Source organism: Aptenodytes patagonicus, chromosome 1 (assembly GCF_965638725.1).
Source record: "Aptenodytes patagonicus chromosome 1, bAptPat1.pri.cur, whole genome shotgun sequence".
NCBI classification, from domain to species: domain Eukaryota; kingdom Metazoa; phylum Chordata; class Aves; order Sphenisciformes; family Spheniscidae; genus Aptenodytes; species Aptenodytes patagonicus.
The window spans coordinates 63,797,424-63,816,848 of NC_134949.1; the positions used below are offsets into that span (position 1 = coordinate 63,797,424).

The following is a 19,425-nucleotide window of genomic DNA, read 5'->3' on the forward strand; positions in this document are numbered from 1 at the left end:
TTTGCAAGGTATTTGGAGCATGATGTGTCAGTACAGGGCAAGAGAGAAAAAGAGTGAAAAACAAACAGCAATAAATACCCCCATCCAAAAGAGTGTTCCACCGCAACATTAAGCTGAAAAGAGGATCAAATGCAAACACCAATTTGTAATAGCCCTCACTCTCATGGAGTACGAGGGAGGTGGGTCCTAATACAGACTTCACAGTGTGCTCGTCCCTAAATGGAGTGGACCAAGCAACACCACCTTTTGGAACTTGAAATGCCGATTTTGTGACTCCTAGGCCGGATTAGTCATAACAAGAGAATTAATTAACTGGGAGTATTCAGATCATGAGCAAAGCAGTATATGAAGCCTTTGCATGCCTCTTTATGAAATACTCTGATGAAATACTTGTAACTCCTCCAGGACTGGGAAAGAACTTCAACCCTCCTGCAATGCTGCAGCTACCAAATAACACCAAAGAAGAGATGCCCACGAGAGGCAGGCTATCCTCACCATCAACCACTGCCAGCCTTTCTTGCACCTTTCTCCAATCTCTTGGCATGGGCCATTGCTGGAAACAAGAAACTGAAGTGGCCCAGCCTGGCAGTTTCTGCAATACCTGTCATGAGAGTTGGTTGCAACATGAAAAGGCAGTCACAGCTGATGACACAGAAAAAAACACTGAAAAATGCCTGTACCTGTGCACCCCAAACTGCAGGGACTGACCCCACCAGGCTGCCCTGGGAGCCCTGACAGTGCTGCTGGGGACCTCAGTGTCCTCCCCTACTCCCATTTCTGCAGCCGCCGCATGGCAGCTCAGGGTGGGGGGCACTTTACCTTCACAGGCGGATGCATGAAGCACAACAGGGTATTTACCACCCCAGGTATTTTTTCCCAAAACATGCCCTGGACTAATATTTTGGTGCCTACAAAACACTTTATTGACTGGACCAAACTCCCACTTCTATTTCAACTTTTAGTGTCTGAACAAAAGTCATTAGGAGGCATTTTGGGGTTCAGCTCACCTTGTCCCCAACACAGCGTGTCTCAGCACCGCTCAGACCTTTAAACCTCACAGACACCTTCCCATCCCTGGCAAACCTGGGATGGGGTGAGACCTGTGCCTGTGGAGGTGGGCAACCGGAGTCACTCTGAGGTGACGCAGGGTCTAGGGGAACAGGAATTAAACTGGATTTCCCAATGGGACATGAAGTCACTGCAAAGAATTTAACTATTTACCTATGTTTGAATCAGGAAATAAATATGAAAACACAAATTTTATTCCGATATTTTATCTACAAGATGATAGGAGTGTGTATGTAAAGTTTATGTATGTATCTGGTTCATTTATATGTATTCACTAAGAAGATCACTTCTGTCCTGCATTTGAGTAAAATTATTTCCAACCAATACAAAGTAGCACTCTCTTCCACTTCTAGGCAAATATCTAATTACATATTGCTTTATTTCAAACTGCTCTACAAAGCATTTATTCATCTATTATCAAGCATTAGCAACAGTACAGTTACAAAAATAAAGTTCAGTTGCTTAACTCTTTGTTTTATAATGCAAAGCCCTCAAAACAATTAAAAGACAATAACAGCTCTGAGTACTACTAGAAGTTGTAATGAATAACTGTAAGCAAATTGCTGTCTCTACAGCCACTCACACCTCTCACTACCTTGAAATTAAAAATTGATGCTGTCAAACAGGCATAAATCATACAAAAATTTATAAATAGACTCATTTTCAAAGGGCAACATGATATGAAAAGTATTTTCATGAGATACAGTTCACCTATCTGCTGGACCACTTACATCAACAATCGAACAGCAACAATGATATACCATATTAAAGGAGTAGAAGGGGTTCAAATAGCCCATGCCTTTCTCTCTGTTTCAATCTATACAGAAAATCTAAATAGAAAATCTAAATATGTACTATATTGGTGCTCATTTGTGTATATAAACTTTCATGTGCATGTATATGTTCTGCATTACGCAACACAAATGATGCAAATACATAAAAACTTTAAACACTAGACATTGAATGATTGAGTTATGCATATATATATGCCCCTAACTGTTTGGAAATCTACATATTTGGTTAAGTAATCATATAACTTGTGTATTTCTTGAGCTCCTGACTAGCTGGACTGCATTTACCCCACTCCATGGGTGTCCTCTGTACAAGCCTGTGCCTAGAAGGACTTACATGATTTTTACACAATACAAAATTAAGACTTACAGACTGAAATTGCTGTGGGACTGGAGCTTAATCTACCTTCTGCAGTACTGCAGCATTCCAGGCCTCTGAATATCTTTGAACAGCTGTTGTTAAAAAATTAACTATGACACAGTAGTACAAAGGCTTATGTTCATGTCCAGTCCCAGTGCAGGTAGTTCACAGTCTTGGCAGACTGAGACTCTGAAATGAGGGCTCCTCTGCTTCCACATGACTCTGGCCCAAGTCCCAGGGTGACAAAATGGTCATTTCTCTGACCCAAAACCCATATCTGTACCTGGTTCCAGGCCTAAGAAATGTAAGAAAGGGAGATTTTTGCCACTGGAAAGTAAGAAATTCACCTTCCTCACGGTATATAGTGCTTCTTCCTTTCAATCTCAGAAGATCATTAAATCTAAGTTCTTAAGGTAGTTGTGAGCACTTTTAAAGGTGTTCATTTTTCAAGTGGGCTAGTTAATTTTTCTTGCAATTAAAATGAATGGAGACACTTGCGTGGCAACACCTTTCACACCTAATGCTGGAGAGTCAGGTTGCATGGGTATTTGACTTCCAGCCAAGCACAGGGTGGCAAAAGTCTTAATCTCAACAAAAGGGAAGATTGATGTATGTTCCCCTGGAACACCTGCTGCTGAAGCCATTAATGTTTGGGGCACTCTCCTGTCTACACTGAAGTCGGTGTGAACTGTCCTCTTGCCCTTTGCAGAAAGAGGATCAGGCCCGTACTGAACAAGATTAATAGGAGCAAGCCTGCCATTGATTACGTGCTGCTGTCCTCACCGTGTCAGAGAGCAAGCCAAGGGGTGAATTACAGCTACCCGGGGACTCCAAAACATGAGAAGAAATCAAACCGATGGACACACACTGGAAATTAAAGCATGCTGTATTTGAGAGAAATCAATACAGAAAGCAGAAAGACTTATGTTTCCAGTTACTTGCAGCCTGCAACAGTCCAAATCCTGCAGAGCTGTTTCATTAAAACATCTCTTTGCTCAGTCCAGATAAGGAAGTGCTACCACTTATATCACTGACAACTATACTTGTGTAATGCTTATTCCAGAGTAAGTGTGGATTTGGCAGAGACCCACGAGGAGTAAGAACTCACATGAGGAGAGAGAAATACTGGTGTAACAACATTGGTTTAAATTTGCAGTTTAGCACATAATAAGAGAACTTCCATCTGTAGACAAGAGCTGCGTAACAGGTGCCTTTTTTTGTGCAGAGGTCAGAGAGAGAATTAAATGCTTCCCATATGCCAAACAATACTCTGAAGGACCGATTAGATACTATTTTCAAGTAATTCAATTTGAGATTGTGTTTCATTACACTTCCCAGGATGTGGTAGTGTCATTCATTTTTTAGGACTGAAAATTTTAACAACTTGTACCTCAGCTGCTTTTGTGTCTGTGAGCAGCAAGGGCAAGCTGCTCTGCAAGGGAAAAGGAGCAGGATGCCAAGCATAACAAGGTGGACCAGGCAGAGACCTCGCTGATAAGGGCACAGTCCCACAGCACCCAACCAAGGTGAGCAGAACAGGTTTGGTGGCAGTAACCAGGCCAGACAAAGTCCAGTGGATGCCAGACAAGTCCATAGTGATGAGCAAGGTCTGATGTAATGTCACGAAGTCAGTCCATGGGTCAGGGTGAGGGTCTGTATCAACAAGATACATGGCCAGGCAGGGCATGGATGCAGCGCAGCTCAGGCAGGGTCCAAGTCAGCTTAAATGCAGCTCTCAAGCAAAGGGGGTGAGCCCCTACTGAGGCTTCTTTCAGCTTCTTCTCAAACAGCTCTTTCTTCACAACATTTTCAAGGCCAGACAGCTGTTTATCAAACCTGGACCTGAGCCCAGGCAGCCAAACCCACAGGAGAGGGGGACATGCACTCAGGGCCCTGATGCTCTTTGGCCAACCCAGCACTTTCCATTTCTAGTGTGCTTTTCACAGGGCATAGCATAATCTTACAGTGACCCCAAGTGAAAACTGCAGTTTTCCTGCAGGATTGCTCTTAGTGAGATGCTCAGACCTTCCAAGGCCTTTTGAGATGTTTAAGCCTGATTCTCATCTGGTTTAAATACTGTGAACTGTTAAACCAGTGGAATGGACAATTAGACTTTCTGGATTTTGTCCCAGCATGCCGAAATGCCGTCTAAATCCTCTGCCTTAGTCTATGAAGACTGAGAGGCTTTACAGACCTCAGAGGTCCAAAGCAATCCAGTTGCCTAAAACCAGCCAAGAGGAAACTGAGAGCAGTAGGAACTGGGTGAAAATGTGGTTGTCCATGTGATTGCACAGACTTCCAGTGGCCAGACACCATCTCACTGCTGCATCTTTTTTCCTTTGTCTCTGTCTGCAAGTCACTAACCACTTGTAGTGGACGGGTTTGCCTCCATTACAAGGCATGTTGCTGCTTGTACAGAAGATGGAGTTTTCCTCACTATTCTGCATCTCTCCAAACGTGCTGCTTTTCCAACAACCTCAGCTCTCCCAGTCTTTGGTTCTTTTTTTTGAAAAGAGTTTTAGCCTCAACATTGCTGGGTGCAGACTGGAAACCTGAAATCAAGAAGGTTAAAAACTAGAAGGCAAATCAAATCATTCAAATATTATTATTTTTAAGCCATGTCCTGTGCTTTCTGGGTCTCAACAAGACTAATGGGCTTAGCCAAATCTGTGAAGAATTGTGTCTTCTAATTGTGATTGAATTCTGCTCTAATGAGGCAGAAAAGTCAACCTAGACCCTCAGACTACTACACGTTGCTAGTACTCCAAATAGATTTGCTGAGTTTTCATTTCCTCTGAAAGAAAATATTATATGGCTTCACCAGCGCCCTGCTTGGAGATAGTACTGTAATGATTAGCTATGTTCTACTTTAAACTGTCATTAATATTCCCCATATGTAATTAATGCCTCTAATTCTACACAGAGGTATCATGACAAACAACCAGCTGTCTGTCTTTTTATTTCATTGTGGTTCTTGAACTCTTGGCTCAGGTTATGTGTTTCTGGAATGTCAAATAAGGAATTTACTTTTCCATCCATCGGTTTACACTCTGCGTGCAGTTTGATGGCATCTTGCTAATACAGCCTGGTTGCACTGTAATTCACCTTATAATCCATTGTATCAACACTGACTGTTCAATGTGCTACTTCCTAACAAGGTGGCTGGTGCCTCTTAGGCACTATATTGCCTTGGGAGAGCGGTATTCTAAAATGCATGCCCCACACCAAGGCTGTCTGGCTTGAAGCTCCCGACCATCATAATTAGATATAGCTTCCTTCACTAGAAAAAAGCAAAAGAAATACTCTGCTCAGGCAAAAAGGTTCCCATCTGCTTCAGGACTGCCCTTCCACACTAGTGCATCCCACATTTCAAATCTGGTGTGCTGATGAGTAACATGAAAAGCTTGTGCTGCCTCCAGGTGTGCCGTATGTGTCGGTGGAGCACTGTTTACTTCTCTTTTGGGCACTTTCAATGCATGGATTGGATTCTGCTAATTACTTTACTTATTTCTTTTGATGCCTCAGAAAAAGCAGGAAGCTGGATCAGCACAAGGTGGGCCTGGCTGTTGGCTGCAGGACAGGCTCAGGATGCTGGCATTCTCCTCACCTGCTGTTGAGTCCACGGACATCTGACCGTATCTCATACATGCTCTGCTCTACCTGCAGATACAATGGGGATAATGGTACTTTTACAGAGCCTTTTGAAATCTCCTGGTGAAGGTGATCTAATAAAAGACATGATAAGACAGCCATATTATAAGATAGGGACTGTGTTGCTGGTGATGCACTTTACTCTGGTGGTAGAGGTCTAGGCCTCTTTTGAATAAACCAATGATGAGTTCATAGGTACTGCTGCCACTTTTTGGTCCAAAATACACCACATGAAATTCACAGCATGTCAGGAGTAAGACAACTAGAAGTTGGATGAAATAAGGCTCTAAAACAGTGGTAGATTTCAGCAGAGGTCCTTACACAGGTAGATAGTAACTGCCTGTGAAGTGCCATTGCAGGAGGCCAGTTGGTAACTCACAGGGGGCTCTGCTGGACCTAAAAAACCCAAGAAAACGATGCATTTTGGCAAATGCCCTCTGCTGTCACTATCAACAAGGGATTTCTCTACATAGTGCACTGACTATGCAGTTTTCCAGGTCTTCTGTAATACATGTGAGGCCTTAATGACATTGTCTAATGGAAATGTTTCAGTCTGAAATGCAGCGTATTTGTAAACCTGACTGGAAGCAGAACAGAAAACCATTGTCCAAAAAAGATTTAAAATACAAATTTTGTTCTATAGTTTCAGACTCTCTTCAGTCCCTCAAGTGAATCTGTTCATGCAGACAGCAGCAGACACATGCGATGTCGTTGCCCTCAGCTTGTGCACAGGTGTAGGAATCTGCTCCTGCAGTTTAGAGAGATCCTGGGAGTTTGCCTTGACCTTCTTCCTAAAAGAAAGTTTGGAAACTAGTAAAATTGCCAAGGTCAATGAAACATAACTAGAAAATAGCCTGAACGCCCAACTTGAGCTCCAGTGTTACCCTGATACACCAGTGAGTGTTCACAGTCATCCATCTATTAAGCAATTAGCTATGGTTGTTTAGATGTTGCCAAGAATGCAGGGGCAGCTCTCATTAAACAAAAAAGAAGATTACATAGTTTTGTTTACATCTGGCACTCAGGTTACTTTTTAGGAAATAATCCACGGGAAAGTTTCTTGAAAAAAACCACATCACTGCTTGTAGTATTTTCCATCCTTTTTATACTCACTAAGCAACGTACTAATGGTAAACCCGCACATGCAGCTCTGTGATACGATAGGAGAAGATCTCAGCTTGTAAAAAGTAGGAATTGGTAACCCAATGCTGTCCATGAGACAGCATCTGTCTGCACTTGGGACGGTGGGGCAGTCTGACCCATCTGCCACCAGAATGCACATCTGGTAAGTGTCTGACGAGGTGGAGGCAGGCACTTGATGTGTACTCAAAGTGCTACCAAAAGGAAAAGTTTAACTGGAGTCAAATTCAAATCAAATGAAATCAAACCAAATAATTTCTCAGCTGGAAGCTAAGAATCTCTCCTGCTTTTGGTCTGCTGAACAGGATATATATATGTAAGTATGGCATAAGCTGGGCAAGATGGGGTAGATAAAATACGTTACAAAGATGCTCTGGTTCTGCCTCCTTCACAGAGTCTGTAAGGCTGTTGATGTAATTCCTGCTTATAGGAATTCAGAAGTCTACATGTGAAAGATCAGCTTTATTTCTTCTTCATGCACCACCCTCAGTAATGTCGGAAGCCACTGCAGCCACGCTTGTTTTGGAGAAGACACTGAGATGCAGCTGTAAAACTGACTGTTGTCCAGGGTAGTCGACACAGAGTTGTGGACCTACTGACATAATGTATCTGCTTTAATTTGTGGGTTTCATATCATCATCTCGGTCAAAACATTTTCTGTATCTGCCACAGCTGGAACTGGCCTGGTAATAACTTCAAAAGGAAAGGTGTTGCTTCTGCCACATCTGCAGCAGCGCTGTACACGAAGATGAAAAAAAGTAAACATGGGGGGAAAAAAAAGAAAAAACAAAAGGGACGTGGGGAGAACAAATGACCAGGAGGCCTGCAAGCGCCGCAAATTCGGTGTGAAAAGCTGTCCGTTAGTGCCATCTTGTGGGCCCAGAGCCACCCCCACGCCAAAGAGGCAAAGCTCGCTCCACCTACGTGCAACCCTACCTCACGCCATCCTGGCTTCTAGCACAGGGACCTTCCGTCAGAGGACAACGCTGAAGTTACAGCAGATATACAAGGCATGATGCCTTACCTGCGGTCACTTGAGCAAAGAAGAGCTGTGTACTGGGGAGAGGCACCAGCCCAGCACTCACCTGGGACCCTCTGATCTTGTCTGCCACATCTGAACAGAAACCAGGCTGCAAAGTCGGCACAAAGGATGAGCAAGCAGACTGCCCAAATGTCTAGCTACACCTGTGCAAGAGGATTTTTGCCATCCCTTCAGAGGCATACTTCATCCTGAAAGGCTCATGTCCTCATTAAACGCCTGAAGCATCATGAGGCACAGTGTTAGTTACGTGCAGGACTTCAGTATGGAACATCTTGCTCAAACTAGGGTATCCTTTAAAGTGGGGTAATAAGTGTGGGAGCTGGGAGGAGCCCAGCTTCTTTCCCCACCCCTAGGCTCTATCCCAGGCTCTTCTGAGGCAAGGTGCAGCCTCTAAGTCAGAGGTGAGTGTGTAATATAGGCAGGTGGGTGGGCAGGCAGACTGCTTTCTGGCCCGATTTGGCTGCTGGGGGTGAGGAGAAAGGACACAGGAGAGAGACAAAGGCGAAGTCAGCAGTAGCAGCAATGGGCCAGTTATCAAGAGTTATGTAGATGGGATAAAGCTGCTGTCTTGGGAGCTGCCTCTCACATTTCCCCTGGGTGCTTGGCACCGTCACATCTTGTGTCAAAGCCTGTGCAGATGGGAGGGAGGAGATAAAACGCAGAGGCTGAGGGTGGGAGGACAGTGATAGAGGGTGAGTTGCACAGGGGATTGCACTGGGAATCAAAATGCCTTCCAAGCACCCACTGCAGTTCTGTTTAGATCTCCACATGTAGCCTTGACTTTCCTACATGGAGTTACCTGACAGGATCCTGCAGATACTGAGACTAGCAGAAGTCCGGTTTCCTACATTCAGTCTTGTGTCTTGTGGTATGGCTATGACTTTACCATTACTTCATTGCAGTACTGTACATCTTAGAAATGGATATGATCTTGGGTTAAAGATTTTGAGAAACAATGAATCCACCACATCCCTTGGTGTGTTGTTTCAGTGGTTAAACACTTGCACAGTTAAAACCAGCTATACCTTATTTCAGACCTCAGCAAATCTAAGTCGTGCTTCATATATTTGGTAATCTTGTGCTTTTGCTTATGATTTAACCTGTCTGCTAGGTTAAAGCATTGCTAACAGTCAGGAATCTTTTCTGTATATGAGCCCAATATCGGTCATTGCATAGTTAAATATCCTTCTTTATAGCCACAGAACTACAGTAGGAGCTTCTAAAATCTCTCCAGGTACATTTGATTGGGGGGGGCAGGAAGAGGGGGAGGGCTACATTTCTTCAAAGAAATCCCTTTCTAACACTGTCAGTCCCCGTGGTTACTCCTGTGGCTGAAATCTGTCTCTTCTATCCACAGATATTATGATTCCCTCATTTCTTCTCTGCCTGAATTTCCTTCAGTTCTTCTTACCCTTTATGCTCTTCTCTTTCAGCTCTGTACTGTTCTCCCGGCTGCAGCTATAACATCTCACCTGGTTACCAGTTTTATAGGAAGCAAATGCTAATGTTTATACGTAAGTTAAAAAGGTAACACAGAATTTGAATGAGTATTTATTTCCTTAACAAGTAGATAAGGCTGAGGAAAGTGAATCTAAACATATTGATAAAGTAAGCATTTTACACAAAGCAGACTCTTAACCTGGTGTATGTTACCAGCCTTGTAAATAACATAAAGTCAGTGTGCAATGGGTGACAGATGTGGAGTAACTAAACTGTGCAGTTTCTTGGCAGATTTATGTACATTATGACATTTGAAATGTTGTATTTACATATGTGCTCACATAGTGAAGGCATCCCAACTGAAAGATCTCTGTCCTTTGTAAAAGTTAAACTCTCACTGTGTTCAGTGCTACAGCAGGATCCAGATTCAGTTCTAGAAGACCAGAGGCATTCTTGCGTCTATTTTGTAGTAATGTTCACATTTTACAGGACACTACACTCAAAATGAAATAGTAACAACACAGTTATGGCCTTCTTATTTTGGCAGATGTTTACTGACTTAAAATCTGGGTCTGTTTTTAGTGCTATTTCACATGCTTCAGATTTCGAAGAGTACACATCTTTCATCTTACCGAAGTGCTAACTCAAAACCTTGAATTTTGCTTAGGCAGAGTGTGGTGCATTGTGTCTATTACATAAAATTATATCCCTGTACAAGTAAGCAGGAATTAGAGCAAGGGGCGACTATCAAAGTCAGTGAATTTCATCAAACATACCAGGCCACCATTTATACCTCTCCACAGAAATTAATTTTGTCTTTATTAATATCCAGGCCTGCACTCACTTGAAGCAAAATGCAGAACATGTAATTGAATGCGATTGAATGGAAGTATTTTGGCACAACAGCCAATTCATATGATGATACAAGTTGATCAGGTAACAGAAGTATGAGAAAAAGTAGATTTATAGGTACCATGCTGGCATAAGGGGCTAGTACTCTCTTTTTACCTAAATTTAGTCCTTCTTTCCCATAAAGAGAGTGTAAAATCACTGAGCCTTTCAGCTACATTCCCATGTAGGAAAAGAGCTGGAGAATTGAAATTGTATTTATATGTATAAAGTTATAACTCCAAAAGAGGTTATAAATAACAAAGCTGTATTTGTTAGGAGAGTACAGAACTGCTGGATAAAAGTGCAGCTTCTTATATGAGTGGGGGAAGAACTGTAAATAACTTCATGAAAAGCGTAATCCTTTACTAACCCCCTCATGGTATGGTCGTTTTCCCAGTGAATCCTGCCAACAGTGAAACGTGCACCTGGCAATGCTAATGCCATATGTTAGGATCTGTGCTAAGATATGTTAATTTAAGTGATTAAGGATTAACAACTTGGCCAACAGGTGCACCTTCATGTGGACCCTATCATTCAGCCAGGCATTCACTCAGAAAGTGTCTCTTAACAAAGAACATTGATAAAAAAAGCAGACAGTAGCTTCATGCAGTTGGCAAATCTCTTCCCTTTCTAATTCACGTGCACCCAACTGATAAGGAGTGTGTGCGCTATGGTACAACAGCATCTAAATTCTGATTGGAAATGTTGGGGACATGCATAAAACTTCCAATGAGTGTTGTCAGGGTGGGATCTTTGATATCCACTAACAGACAAAAGCCTTGATCCTGATCTTGGATATACCAGCTTGAATCTGAAGAAATTCCTCTGATTAACGTCATGGAGAATAGAACATGCCCTACAGCTGCTGGTTTTCTTCAATAGTCAATGACTGTTTATCATTAACTTCAAAAGGAACAAAACTAGGCCAACATCATTTTTAAAACTCTCCTCTTCATGTGTTTGTATGATATCTTAAAGGAAAAGCTATGTATAGAGAAGAGTTCCTGTGCTAGAAAGCATTACTAGCTAACAAAGGCCTGTTTATGTGAAAGACATGTCTAGCTGTTAGCATGCTGTAATGCATAACCATTGTTATACATGTAATTATTGTAACTGGTCCAGTCATCTGCACACTGATATTCTTGATTAGACTGAATGTACGGATGATAAACTGTTTCTTTTCCCAAGAAGTAAGATGGAGCAAGTCTCTGTAAAACAACAGCACTGAACTGGTATGTCAGCTTCCTTCGAATTTTAATGATTTCACCTGTTCTTCCATAATTCCTCAGTGCTCTGGCCATTTTCTGATATGTCATGATCTTGCGGTTTCCCTTTCTTTCTCCCCACAGCTCTGCAAGTTTCTCCTTGTTTTTGGAGACAAACTGGAAGACACCATTGGGCTTATCCACCCATTGGATGCAGTTTGCCATAGCTGGATCATACAGAGACTCATGGAGGTACTCAAACAGTCGAAGTTTTTTTCTACCTATTAAGAAATAAAGTACAAAAGGTCAGAATGGAACTCATACTTGTTTTAAAAGATGAGCAGTTGTCTTTTTCCTGCAAAAGGTCTTACAGTCAAAAGCATAGGTAAACCTAATACGCAGTCACAAATTAAAAGATCAGTATAAACTATACAATGGAAGACCAGCAACAGCAAATGGAATGATAGTTCTGAAACATGTACAGATCTGTGGTGACAGAAAGGGCTTTGGTCATTAGAGTTTCAAGAGCAGGTTATTTGGGGATCATGACAAATATCTTGTGACTTCACTGCATGGTGGGTCTCAGAAGTCACCTTCAGCAGTCTTCAGACACATGCTGTGCAGGTGCATGGTCGAGGAACTCACTGCAGGAAATTATATCCTCAAACAGTGCAGGAAAGAGGTTCCGGAGAGCCAATCTGAATGTTTTTGAATAAATGTTTCCCCTGCTTAATCAAAACTCAAAGATTTTGAGATGAGTCAATTTTGTCAGGTTTGTTTCAGGAATGTTTTGGGGATGCAAGGTAGTCTCAGATATAAGAAAGGGTGAGTGAGTGAGCAGGAAGAGCAAGCTAGTTTTGAACCATAAACCTCACCTAGTCAATAAGGAGCTAGACCTTCTGGTGCGCTGTAGTTTTCTAAAAATGTGCCGAAGTGTCAACTTGCATTCCCATGCAGAATAAAGCAAGCTCAGTACCGCACTATTTGTCAGTTAACAAAGTGCTTCTCTCCACAGGGTCAGCTCTCAAACTTAAGTTTACTAGTGAGGCTTATTTAGTTTCACTTAGGTCTTGTGGATCCCTCTCTCTGAAGTTCCTCTAGTTCCCTTCACAAAGCCAAGGGTGACCAAGAAGCTGCCGTAAGGAGGAAGAATTGAAGATTATGAGACAAAGAGGAACATTTTGCAGAAAGGAGAATCTATGCAGAAGAACGGCTTCCACTTTAACCAAAGTGGAAACAAGCAGCTGCACCTAAAGTTCATAAAGTCTTGTCTTGCGTGACTATTTTAAACTAGGAACGGGGGAAAAGTGACAGTTGCTAAGGAACACTGAGGTCAAGCCAAGACATCTGTTAGGGATGACAGTAATTCTGCATCTGGTGGTAAGGAAAGAGGAGAGAAGTGACAGTCAGACTAGGAAGAAGAAGAGCCTGAAATCAGAGGTACTTTCCAAAAAATTAATAAAGTTTCATTATCTAAATAAAAATTGCCCTGTGACTAGAAGTTCATATTCTACTAGAAATACATATATTATTCCCAAGATGAGAAGCTTAAAAGCAAACCAGTGAAGGACACTGCCTGGTCACAGTAAACACTTCTTAGTAGGTGACCCCCTTAGGTCCCCTCCAACTCAAATTACGCTGTAAACTTATGAACCTATGGTAGAACAAGTAAAATCAGGGGAAAATCCACAGACGTCTGTGGACTGAGTCTCTTTTGGAAAATGACAGTGTAGCCATGTCTGCAGCAGCATCTGATTTCATGCTGTCTGTCCTCTTAGTTCAGCTGTCATTTCTGCCCGAGCTTTTATTTCTAGACACATTGTCTCTAGCTGTCTTGGTTTGGGAGGTCTTACTGGCTCTTCTGTGTTAATGCAGCTATGTTTCTAGAGCCCAGCTGTTATCTACAAAGTGCTACACAATGTCGATGCAGCAGTTTGAGCTGGGGTTAGTCCACAGATCTTAGTACTGCACCTCGTTGCATAAGCTACTGGTGTTCGCCACCAGGCCCTAAACATCAGTCTAAGCTAGCAGGCTCGTGTCTGCAGGTTTCTTGTGTGGTCACTGGAGAGAGGCAGGTTCCTCCAGAAGGTGTTTCAGAGCATCTGCATTAGATTTCTGTGCTCAGTTGTCCCAAAGCAGCCTAAGTCTCTCTGGGTGTGAGAGAGTCTAATTCAGCCTAATTCTAATCTCTAATTCAGATGCATTTCTGAAGTGCCTCTCTTGATTGTCTCCGCTCACCAAGCTTTAGTTCAGATCATGGAATGGTCTTGACGTGCATGAACTGGACTCCTTTCAGAGGAAACCTAACTCAAAGATGCTTTCCAGAAGCGTATCTAAGTCACTGCATCTTCCAGAACTTGAGGCCAGCCTAGAGATTGCCCTAAAAAAACCCTTGTGAAACACTTTAAACACAGACTTTGGGTCCTCAGTACTCATTGTTTCATCTACAGATCTATTCCTAAAGGGCTACGCTACTTGCTAGTGTACAGAAAACCTCTCATGTCCTAATAAGAAGCCAAGAGGACTAAATTTATTTAGGTATAGTGGAAATAGTCCCCCAAATCACAGTTTCTGGCAGGAATATTGCCATGGACACAAAGAAACCCATAAAAGGACACACACACCACACCACACCCCCCCCATAAGAATAGTCAGTCATTCTGCAAATGTATGCAGTATAGCCTTCTGGAAAATAAGATTGATAATAATGTAAAATAAATGCGAAATAGGAAATGAAGTTTAACAGAACAGTAACAACTGAAGGTGAATTCAGATGTAAAATTCCCCAGTGCAACACCGGGTAAGACTTAGAAAAGCAACATTTCTGGATTGAAAGGTTTTCATTTGCAACGGTGAATTTCAAGTACTAGAAGTACAGAACTTAAAAGGAGAGGCTACTCTTCCCATCGTCCCGAGGAATTTGTGGTAGTAGTAGCTATTAAGCAACAGAAACCACAGTGTTCAGCATCAATGGGGAGAGATGATACCAAAAACTAGCACCATGTGGTTAAAGTTGAGAGAAGGGGATTTCAAAAAGCAACAAAACCAGGAAGCTACTCAAAAAGACTCCACGGTCAAAAGTAGGTACAACAGCTCAGAGTGGAAGCTGTGTAAATCTCATCTAGCAGAGTCATAGAAAAGATGCTGAGTCCCAAACAAAAACCAAAGAATGAATGCAATAAACAAATGAAGTACTGTAATGATCAATGTCACACGACCTATTCTTTGCAAAATAGATATCCACTCAAGTAAAGTCAACCAAAAGGAGCACAAAAATAGATATAAAAATGCACACTGGAAGTGACAAAAGCTGAAAGGTAATTTGAAAAGTAAGCAAAGAAAGGCATAAAATCAGGTGCAAAAATATTCACGTATATGAAAAACCCTCAAGAAAACCACTCCTTGTTGGACCACATAAAAAAAAAATAAGTTATTAAAGTGGATAAAGATGTTATTGATAGCTAGATTTACTTCTCTGCATCAGACTTCATCCCAGATGATTTGGAGTGAAACACATCTCTGGTTTGTTTTTCCATGTAGTATACAAGAGGACAGAATAAGATGATAACAGATTTATCTTACCTTATGAGATTTAGCAGATAGGAATTGAAGACTAGCAGTTGTATTCTAGTTACTATTAAATGTTAACTTATTTTTTCCCATTAAAAGTAAAAAAAATTAAGAAAAAGAGAAAGCATGATTTGCCAAGGGATTTTTTAATGTAACATAATGTATGTATCAAGAGACGCTTTTTCTACACACCTTTCCCTGCTTTTGGCTGGCCAGCAGCAGCATGCATCACTTGGTTTTCTGGAGTATTCTGCAGCGTGTGGTAGACAGTCTCATCTGCATAAAAATCCGCTGCACTGTTCTTCAAGAATTAAGACAATGAAGAGTTACTAATAGAGTACATTCTCTGAGGAGAAAGAAACTTGCAGTAATTAATTTACTGAAGCCTTCAAAATGCAACCTTTCATCACCTCACCCATGGAAGACTCTTCTCAGCCATGAAGGCACGCAGTGTACTGTACCAGTAACAAGCAGCACCAATTTATGTCCAGTGGGGAGGACTGCCTACCAGGGGAGAAATTAAGAGGGAAAACAGAGTAATTGCCTCACTCTGGACCTTCAACCCTTCTGCTGGAAGCAGAGGAGGAACAGTGGACTCTGTTTCCGGAGTTAGTAAAAGACAAGGGCCACCTGGAATGAGGTCCCTACAGACTCTGTAGTTCCTGTGTCACGTTGTTGCTAATCTGCTGGTTGAAAATGGGCTTTTGTGGAATCTATTTACCTGAAATTCTCTCCCCTGCAATATTCATTTTCCACCACTCCTGGAGGCCACAGTCCCAGTGTTTTTAAGAACAAACATGGACTCTGCAGGCTGGAGCTGAGCTGAGTCCAGATAATGCTGGTCTTTCCAGCACTCTTAAAGCAAACTGCTGGGGAAGAAATCAAAGGCGTGGCACTTTCTCACAGCGGCCGAAGCTACGCGAGGCTGGAAGTTGTTGTTCTCTGCCTGTTCCTGGGTAACAGACAGAAGCCCTTTTCCCTGCTGTACTAGTAGGTTTGTTTGTTCGTTGTCATGTTACATGATGAACCACAGAGGAGCACGAGAGGCAAACAGCTAAGATGAATCCTAAAAAGAGGCTATTAAACGTGTTTTGCAACTATTTCCCAAGGCAGTTTCATCTGAATCATGCCTGGCCAGACTGAATTTCTGTTAGAGTTAGCATAATGGTTGGTATGAGAAATCACAAATGGGCAGCCAATTTTCCATTTACGTCTGACTCTGTTACTAGTAATCAGTTCACTTACAATCACATTTCTCCAGCTATACCCTGGGTCCTCTGTAGATGGTGCTGCAGAGTAGCTGGGACTTGCTCGGAGGTGGTGGTGGTGGTGGTTGATCAGAGCCAGGCAATTTTTGTAACCTGAGAATTAGGAGGATGGAGCAAAAACTGGGTGAGTAAAAGGGAGAGAAGAGGGGGAAAAACCCAGCGGCAAACAACCTAATATGCTACTGGGTGTGTTGAAAAGCATTTATCCTATGGCTGACTTCTAGATAATAAACTCTCCAGAGCCAAGATGTTTCATGTCAGCAGGTTATCCAACATAATCTGTACTGTTACTGCTAATCACACCCTTAGGCTGGTTTTGTTCACCTTCACAATGAAAAGCAACATTTGTTAAGATAAAATGTCAGATATTTCATAGTATTATGAAATAGAAAAAGGAGGGCCAAACAAATCACCAGACATAATGAATGGGATAATTATAGACTACTGTAATACATGTATTAGAAAGGAAAAGAGAATGTCACTCAGTTCTTCTGTAGGCCATTAGTGCAATGCAAGTAAGAGTCTCCAATCATGAATGAAGTGAAGGAGCATCAGAGCATCTGCAGTGCCTGAAAGAACAACACGGAAGGAACCCAAGACCTTAGGATGTTTAAAAGAAGCAGAGGAGAACACCGGACTGAGGCACTTGGAATAAATTATGCACTGCAGGTGGTCAGAAGAAGATTTTGGGGGGTACGTCTATTGCAAGTGGAGATGTGGGTGCAGCTGTGGAACATACTAAACACTGAGTTGCAAGTGTTTAAAACCTCTCTCCATTGGCCCTACCAACAGATACAGGCAAGGACATTGCAAGAAATTGTATATAATAGGTCCTTCAGCATGTGTGAATTACCAATGTAGTGGAGCCAAAAATTCATTAACAGCAGCTGAAGATATGGCCCAGTTGGTCTTATTTACATTTCAGTATATAATAGATAATATGTAAATAAACTTCCTCATATGAAATGCATTCCATACAGAATACAGTAGATATTTTGTTCCGGACTTAGAGGGTTTGTGATATAGCCTCCTATTTTCCTTTCCTACCATTTCTATTTACAATGTTAAAACCCCAAATACAGATTTTAAATTTTATAGTAATTTAATTGCCAAAACCTTGCCTGAATTGGAACAATTTACAGCTTGCCTGTATTTTAAGTTTTGTAAAGTAGAAAACTCTTGAAGCCAAGAAAAACACTTTTGTATTAATTATCCAGACTCAAACTATCTTTTCTGCATAAAAATATTTAAAATTTGTATTTTAATGTAAAAAAAGTAATTGTGGAAATTAATTTCACCTGTTGGATCCTTGGTCTTTTTTTTTTTTTTGTCTTTTTTTTTTCCCTTGGAATTCATTGTTATTAGAGTTTATTCACAGCATAACAGAAGGGCATTTTTCAGTGAAAACATTGAAACTGGAAAATGTCTGTTGCACTATGGTCATATATCCTCTGATTATAGGAAATCTGCGCTCAATGCACCTAGGCTGGTACTGGGGAGAAGGTAGAGAGGGACTGTCCAACAGTTTCCCTGTGCTGTGACATGGAAGATGCATGCCACACCAGGCAGGGCATATTATTCCCCCTTTCCATCCTCCCAATGTACCCTTCTGTTGTTCATTAATCCACCCCTGGGAAATTACTCTCCCACCTACGTGTCTTCAGATGTACTTTCCTTAAAAATACAAAACGGTAAATGAAATGGAATAATGGTCTTTTTTACCTGGTGAATACTGCATTTCTCTGTCAGAGTGCTGCTGCAGTACTTCTAGTGCATCTTCGAAAGCCTGGCCCAGTACGTCTTGGTCAGGAAAATTCTGCAAGAACATTTTTCTGTCAGGAGCCAAAAAGGACCAGGCTGGATCTTTCAACATTGTCAGTCGGAAAATCCCAAGTAAATACAGTGATTATACAGAATATACATCCTCCTGGAATATGTATTTTGCAGACACTGAGGCATTACCATAATTGTTTACTATTATGAGAAAGTCCTCACTCCTTTGAGAAGTCTCTTTGAGGTCAGTGGGACAACTCACACGGGTAACATTAATCACTCGCGCAAATGTTTCAAGGTTCATTTCCTTAATTTGCAGCAGAAGTTTATATAAAGGGTGTTACTGCTATTGGAGTGTTTTATAGTATGTAATAGAGAGGTATGTATCACTTGTGTAACATGATTTACGAAGACAAAGTTATCATTCAATAACATTGACATGAAAAAAATTATAACGTACAAGTTATGAAGTAGTTATGCAGAGAAAATGCTATACTATGCCAGTATGGGAAACCAAGTGTGGATTTCCAGAAAACTGTTTATTGTCATTTTAGAACAACTTGCTCTGAAAAGCTAAAAAATTCCCCCAAAATCTGAGTTTGCCTAAGAGTTTTCTGTAGCATATTTGAAGCACTCAGTAATGAAAGAAAGTAAAGGCATTGTAGACTTACCATTATTTAGATATCAAAACTTGAATCCTGTTTAAAATAAACAATATTTTTAAATTGTATGTTTCAAAATAAACAATAATTCTCTCAGTATAAATACAATTAACAAAATGAAATAATTCCACATTATTTCCAGTGATGGAATAAAATGTATTTAATAATACAGATAAAAGTAATTTAGGATTAGAAAGTGGCATTTTAATGAAATTAAATAATTGCAACATTGTATTTTGGTTTTTTTTAAATTCATACTATTTTTCATTACTAAATTTTCCAGTTTCATTAACACTGTGACTTTTAGATTACTATCCATATCATTGTAAACACATTTTTTAAAGACATTATGAAGTGAAAATCTGTTATTGCTGACAGTCAGTCTTAGTTAGCACAACTACTAATTTCCCAAAGAAAATACTGACCTGAACAAATGCAAGTGTTTAAGTCCTTTTGGTTTTCAGACATAGTTGAAACAAACTTAGTTTTTTTCCATAATGAAGATTAGCATATGACTGTATATGAATATACATAAACTTTCAGACTGTGAGTTCCAGAAGCAA

The 19,425-nt window shown here is 41.2% G+C and overlaps 1 protein-coding gene across 1 annotated transcript; it reads right to left on the reverse strand.

Moving 5' to 3' along the window:
- Positions 1 to 11,442: 11,442 nt before the first annotated feature.
- Positions 11,443 to 18,300, reverse strand: SPIC (Spi-C transcription factor). The gene is made up of 4 exons (XM_076328746.1): positions 18,150 to 18,300; positions 16,405 to 16,520; positions 15,352 to 15,460; positions 11,443 to 11,870 (listed from the first exon to the last, which is right to left on the reverse strand). The coding sequence occupies exons 1-4, from the start codon at positions 18,298 to 18,300 to the stop codon at positions 11,443 to 11,445; spliced, it is 804 nt and encodes a 267-aa protein (XP_076184861.1).
- Positions 18,301 to 19,425: the final 1,125 nt, after the last annotated feature.

Bases quoted from the DNA above. Each gene is read 5' to 3' on its own strand.
- SPIC (XM_076328746.1), bottom strand. From the start codon at position 18,300: ATGTTGAAAGATCCAGCCTGGTCCTTTTTGGCTCCTGACAGAAAAATG. The intron at 16,521-18,149 runs GTAAAAAAGACC...CCTAATTCTCAG, and splicing joins AGAAATGCAGTATTCACCAG to GTTACAAAAATTGCCTGGCT. The intron at 11,871-15,351 runs GTGTGTAGAAAA...ATTTCTTAATAG, and splicing joins CCAGCCAAAAGCAGGGAAAG to GTAGAAAAAAACTTCGACTG.